Source organism: Pan troglodytes, chromosome 9 (genome assembly GCF_028858775.2).
Source record: "Pan troglodytes isolate AG18354 chromosome 9, NHGRI_mPanTro3-v2.0_pri, whole genome shotgun sequence".
NCBI lineage: Eukaryota > Metazoa > Chordata > Mammalia > Primates > Hominidae > Pan > Pan troglodytes.
The window spans coordinates 11,769,502-11,775,782 of record NC_072407.2 but is presented as its reverse complement, the minus strand read 5'-3'; the positions used below and the strand labels follow the sequence as shown (position 1 = coordinate 11,775,782).

Genomic DNA, 6,281 nt, shown 5'->3' with positions numbered 1-6,281 from the left:
GCTCAGGCTCAGGCTGTGACCCCAGCACTAAGCACCATTCTTCGCCGTCCCCCAGGCCTTGTGCAGCACACCACACCACACCAAACTCACTGGGCCTCCCTGGCACCAGTCTGACTGTGGAGAGAGGGTCAGAGTCCTACCGTAAGGCGGTGAATGTCTTGGGAGAGGAGCCCTATCTGCGTCACGGTACCTTCCGAAGGTGCCATCTGTAAAATGGGCAGCAGCCTGGTCAGCACACATGGATGCAGCTTGTGATTCAGAGAGATGGCATGCAAGTCCTGTCGTGCTCAAGCCTGGCTTCTCCAGGGCATGCTTCTCTGGAGGGATAGGCAAGGAGTGGGCCAGGCCCTGAGGAGTGACAGGTGGGTGGAGCACATGCTGCTCCTGTTTCCTGGGGAAAGGCATCAATGTCCCACACTGCATGCATACCTCTCCTGGGGCCCCACTGGGAACTGGCATTCAGGGTACACAGAGGCAAGACACAGGCTTGTCAGAAGCAGCCCTTCTGCACGTGTTCAATGTTCCAGCTATTTCCAGGAGCAGAGAGCAGTAGGAATGAAGGCCTTCAGGATGCTAGACTCACGCTACCAGGCAACAGGAGCTCAGACACCAATGCCCTGACATAGGTGGGCATCCTTCCTCACTACTCAAGAGCCTCCCTCCTGCCCCTCCTTCTCAGGTAATGCTGGTCTCTTCCTCCTTCCCTAAACCTACTTAGACACTGTAGATTTGGAAACATCCTCTGTAAATTTGGAGGGCACCAAGTGTAACCCCTCCCTTGTTTTATAGGTAGGAAAACTGAAGCCCACAAAGGGAACAGGACTTACTTGAGAGTGCAGAGAATCAGTGGCACAACAGTTCCATGCAGGTTTTGAAAACAGGCACATGCAGAGATCCCTGTACTGCAACATAAGAAACAAGGGACAAAGCCTGCCCTGACTGGCTCTACAACTCCAGTGGCCAGGCATCAGCCTGAATGAACACTTGTCATCCAGTGGACCTGGGTACCAGGATCTATCAGCAGCATTGCCAGCTGGCAAGCTTGTCCCCACATCTCTCACCTCCCAGGAGGCAGTGGCCTGTGGCAACAGACCATGCCTGAGGCTGCTGGTAGTTTAAGAAGTGAATCTTAGCATAGCCTCCATCTGGTACAGAATCAGAGTGCTACAATGGAATGAAGTCATCAGGCCGTGCCCAGGCCATCAGACAGCGGTGACGTGGTGTTACTCTTCTGCGATGAGGCCCAGGGGATTGAGGGGAGCCAAGCACTGTCTGGGGGCAAACTAGAGTCTGCTGACCAGGAGTCCAGACTGGCAAGGCACATCTCCTCTACCTCAGTCCCAGCCAGACAAGGCCCATCTGGAGGAGCCATTATCAGTCAGTCAGCCTCTAAATCAAGGGGACAGATCTCTTTCAGTTCTGCCAGCAGACAGACCAGCCCCCACCATGGTTATGAGCCTGGCTAAGTCAGTAATAGAGAAGCCAGCAAAACACATGAAAGAGAGTCTTTCCAGCAAGGTGCCTTCTTGTCTCCCCACCATCCCCTTCACTGGGGGGGCTCCTGCCACTAAAACCACTCAGCTTTGAGGTCTGCACGACAGATGTACCCTATGGTCAGGATGTGCATGAGACACGAAGCCCCCTCGGCTTCACAGAGGGAAGCAAATTCTGAAGCAGTGAGGCCATGGACCTCCTCTGAAGGCTATGAGAGGGGGTCCCGCCTTGTTCTACCCCCCTGGTGAATCCTGAGCATGCACCTGGCTGAGGACTAGGCTCAGTGCCACCGGCTCTTCAGCTCTGCAATCGGTAGGACTCCATTTCCAGCTACCCTCAGCTCTTTTTCCCCAACAAAGTTAAAGATATGGTGCGCTGCTTGCTTTCCGCATAAATATTGCTTTTATTACAAGAAAGAAGAGACCACCTCTGAAGTAAGGCACAGCACAATTCCATTGTCACTGTGGCAGAAGTCCCTGTTGCTCATCCCTTTGATCTCAGCCAAGACTGTGGCCCATGGGCCTAAGGCACTTGAGCTTTTCCCTCAACTGAAGTGTAGGGGGTGCCTGAGAGCTGAGCCTCGTGGGAGTGTCCATGGTCTCTGGACCTGCATCGAAGTTCATGTGTTTCCACTGGTGCTGAAGATGAACATCAAGAATTACTAGACATGTAAAAGTGTCTTTAAGTGTCTTTCCTCCTGAGTCCACCTTTGGCAATGGTCCCCAAAGCCTGGCCCCTTAGAGATGCAGCTCCAGATCCTGGCCACCCTCAGGGTTCAAAGAGAGACTGGCCCAGGGGTACACAATTGCTGGAATATTCTCTGCCAGTCATGCACACGTGTGGGGGTGAGGTGCAGTTATATGGTGACACACACAGTGTTACTGTGAGCTCTCAGGGTGCACAGAGGGCAGGTGACAAGGGCATCAGCTAATCTGTCCCACCTGGTCCAGCCCATCCAGTTCAGGGGCATCAAGGGGGCTAAGGCCCCGGTAGCCACTGTAGACCCTGTGACTATCACTGACACCGTCACTGGGCTCCATTGGGCAAATGTAGTCCGTCGATTCATCGAACTTCTTTTTTCTTATGTTTCCAAAGTGTGAAAATCCTAGTTTCCTTGGCTAAAACACAGAAAATGCAAGATTATGAGAAGGCAATCAAGGCAGTGTGCAGGTATGACTGACAATATACCTAAAATTTAAGAGCAGGTCCTCAAGGAGAGGAATACTGTAAACTGCTCCTAGAAAGACTCTGAACAAAACAGAGCTCTTGTAAGCAATTTCTATGCTGCAGAAAGGCCAATAGGTAAATAATCTTGAACAATAAGAGCTGCCCCTCCAATACTATGCCTGAAACTCATGCCTGGCTGCCCCACCAAAGTGACTTTCTTATTTCCATAGATGAACTGGGAGTTCCTTTAGAATGTACTTGAGGTCTGCACTTGAGGCGAAGCACAGAGAACTTGCCTCAGCACAGCTGCTGGCACCCCAACCCTTTCCCATCTCAGCACCTGGCACCATCTAAAGGCACGTAGGATAGCCCCAGGTTGCTCCCTGCCCTAGCGTCATCCAGCACTGTTTCTGCCTGACTCCCCCAGACATACTTCCTGTCCTGCTCCCCTGGGGAAGGAGGTCTATGCCTGAGTTGTAGCTGAGCATGAAGCATCAACGCTACCAGGGATAGGACCAGCCTGGCCTCCAGAGGTTGCCTGTTGGTCTGTAGTCTGGGAAGAATGTGGTCTGAGGATGCCGTGGCTCAGGCAGGTCTAAAGGGCTTTGTGGGATTCTGGGAGCCCCAGTGAGTAGTGCTGGTGCTTGAAAGACCTGGGGACCTCTGGGTATCTGTGTGCTGGCCACTTCACGAAACAAGACAAATGGAACCAGCTTCCATTGGGAGCACTTCCTATATCAGCAGGACAGCTTTGACCAAGATCCCACGGCATTGCGGCACGCAGGCAGGCCTGACCGAAGGAAAGCCAGACTCGGAGCGCTTCCGCTCTGCAAGGTGAGTCACAGCAGCAGTGGGGTAGAGGACGAGCTCTAAGCCACCTGAGGATAGGTGCTTCCTGGCACATATTTTCTAGGTAAAGAAACCTGCACTGTCTTCCTTGGACTCAAAACTGGTGGAGAACTGGCTTAACAAAGACTGGCCTCACAGACCACAAGCCCACAGCAGAAGCTGAAAGATCCTCTTTGTCCAGGCTGCGCATGCTGCTCTGGCTGTGGGCATCGCGCCAGGTGCTGTGCTGCGTGAGGGCCAGGAGGCAGCCCAGGGCCCACCCAGAAAGGGTCTGCAACTCACCCGGACTTTGGCTGTGGTGGTCAGTGGTGTGTAAGCTGGTGAGGCCATTTTCTCTCGCTTTTCCTGTTCAGCCTCCGGACCAATCAAGGCATTGAACTTGGTGGTCAGGTGGCGCCTGAGGAGCGTCTTTTGTGGGGGGATATTGAGAAGCATAGCCAGGGTGTCCCCAGTGAAGCGTGGCTCCAGGATCTAAGAAGGAACCAGAGACAAGCCTGGCCAGGAGCAAATACAAATGGCTCGAGGGGGAGGATGCTGAGAGACTGGCCTGTTGGGACTGGGGGTGCCTCCAGAGGAGGGGCAGGAGCTCAGTCACTTGTTTTGAGTCCCACTCCACTCACTGGCTGGCACAGGGCCTGGCTCTGAGCACATACTAGCACATTTGCTGACTGACCACCTTGTTTTCACAGACCAGCAGAGAACTGGGACCTCTTTGGTGAGGCTGTCTCTCAGGATCTTCTCTGGATGACATCCAAGCCACCACACTTCCTCATTTCCCCTCTGGCTTTGCCACTGACAGATCTGAGTAGTGATAGGGATCATATTGCACCAAGTGGGAAGCTGCATTTTTATGGCTTCCCCGTCCCTTCCTCAGCCCTGCTGTTCCCTCAGGGACAGGCAGACCTGCCTTGTAAGCATTGGTCTCCATGCAACCCATTGACCTAGAATCCTCAAGTCTCGTGCCAAGGAGGTGCTGCCAGAAGGCATCTTGCTTCCATGAGGTATATTAATTCTCAAGGACAAGTTATCAAAATACTTTGAGAAATCAAATTATGCAAGACCTCCAGATGAAGTACCTATTTTTTTTTTGTTGTTAGCTTTTATGTCTTGTCCTTAATAAATAAGTTTCTGAATATCCCATTTGCACCAAGGCAGGTGGGCTAGGCCAGAGAGCCACTCACAATGAGGCCTCCATGGACTCCACTCCCTCGAAGATTGGGTGCATACTCTGCCAGGTCCACAGATCGTAACCACTCCATCACCCTGTGGTTGGACCACTGTACAACTTCTGAAGGAGAAAGGTTACTCTGTCAGAGGGAGAAGGAGAGTGAGGAAGTTAGGCTTAATAGGTCCCACCATGGTCCTCTGTGGAGTCAGCCCCTGTAAGTAACCCTGCCCCAGACGCATCGCAACAATAGAAGGCCCTCAAGCTTAGTGACCCACCCCATCTGCCAGAGCACCAGCCTCCCCAGTTTCTAGGAAATAGAGCTCCCACTGAATCTTTGAAGATCTTCCACACTGAGATATCTGAATCCAGAATTCTGTTACTCCATCATTTTCCGGCTAACTTTGAGACAAATAAATGAGGACATTATAGTTATTCTTTCAGTGATTCAACAGAACTTTAAAGATGACTGTCAATTTTACAATCCAAGTGGTTTATAGATGAAAGATCTCCCTGGTGTGGCCAATGATTTTAGGGGAGCACACCTTAAGGTACTTATTCCTAAGTGCTCTCACGTAGCACTGTGGTCTTAAAAATGCACAGCGCTGTGCCTGACATATACAAGACATTCAAAACATGTTGGTTGAATAAGGAGAAAATAGGAGATAGACAGCAAAGGTAGCAGCCCAGGAAGCTGAGTTAATTTTACAGCAAGGTTAGACCTAGTTCCCAGGAACAGAGGAGATAGGATGTGACTGACAATCTTCAGTTTGGGGGTCCACCAAGAACTCCGAAGTTCATGGAACATAATCAGTTATTTCTTCAAGACGTGGGGTGCTGTTATTTACGTATACTATTTCTTCTCTAGCAAGACTGCTCATGGATCCCCTGTACCTGGGCCTGGAAGTCAGTAATTTTGGATCTACAAGTAGGGATACCTATTCTGAAATGTCTAGCTTCTACGGGCTCCTCTTCCCCCTCCTCTGTCTCTTCTCTTCTACTGTGACACCCATCTTTCCATTTTGTCTTTCCCTCCCCCTCTCCTTTGCACCATCTCCTCATCTCCTTTAATCACTATGATGACTTTATAGCATGTGTCTCCCCAGTGGAGGGTGGGAGCTTAGAGGTCTATGGCTACTGTGAGACACAAAGTACAGGTAACAGATGTTTGGGGCAACAGGAAGCACAAGCAAATAAAAGAATCCCAGGCACCGTGGTGCAAAAAACAGTGCTTTTATGATGTCATTCTTGTTTGCTCATGCTCGATGTTTCAGGGGTCCTGGCTCAGGGCTACCTGGAGAGATACTATCTGTGGTCTCACCTCATCAGCTGGCCGCCGGTGCAGGCAGTGGGGGTTGAACTTGTTGACATGCAGCACGTGAATGGCACATTTGATGCTGAGATGATGTAGTTGGCTGGTGACTTTTAAGAAGAGTAAATCGTTCTGAAAGAGGAAAGTTTGGTTGATAAACCAGAGTTTCCAAAGTGACAAAAGACCCCTGATGTCCCTCACCAGACCAAGCATAGACAAGTCAACCACATCTCAGGAAGGTGCACGTGGAGACACCAATAGCTTATCACAGTGGTTTGTACTCTGCTGCTTGGG

The 6,281-nt window shown here is 51.1% G+C and overlaps 1 protein-coding gene across 33 annotated transcripts in view; it reads right to left on the bottom strand.

Moving 5' to 3' along the window:
* Positions 1 to 6,281, bottom strand: part of PPFIBP2 (PPFIA binding protein 2) — a 144,441-nt gene that overhangs the window by 1,577 nt on the left and 136,583 nt on the right. For 12 of the 33 annotated variants that reach the window (XM_054662012.2, XM_054662011.2, XM_063782716.1 and 9 more), the window contains 6 exons: positions 5,997 to 6,119; positions 4,692 to 4,817; positions 3,793 to 3,981; positions 2,436 to 2,612; positions 828 to 902; positions 191 to 348 (listed from right to left, as the gene is read on the bottom strand). In XM_054662012.2, the coding sequence (XP_054517987.1) occupies positions 191 to 348; positions 828 to 902; positions 2,436 to 2,612; positions 3,793 to 3,981; positions 4,692 to 4,817; positions 5,997 to 6,119 (848 nt within the window). Of the gene's footprint in view, positions 1 to 140; positions 392 to 827; positions 903 to 1,873; positions 2,613 to 3,792; positions 3,982 to 4,691; positions 4,818 to 5,996; positions 6,120 to 6,281 lie in introns of those variants that run through there. The other 21 variants (XM_054662026.2, XM_009459870.4, XM_009459872.4 and 18 more) reach the window with 7 other exon arrangements.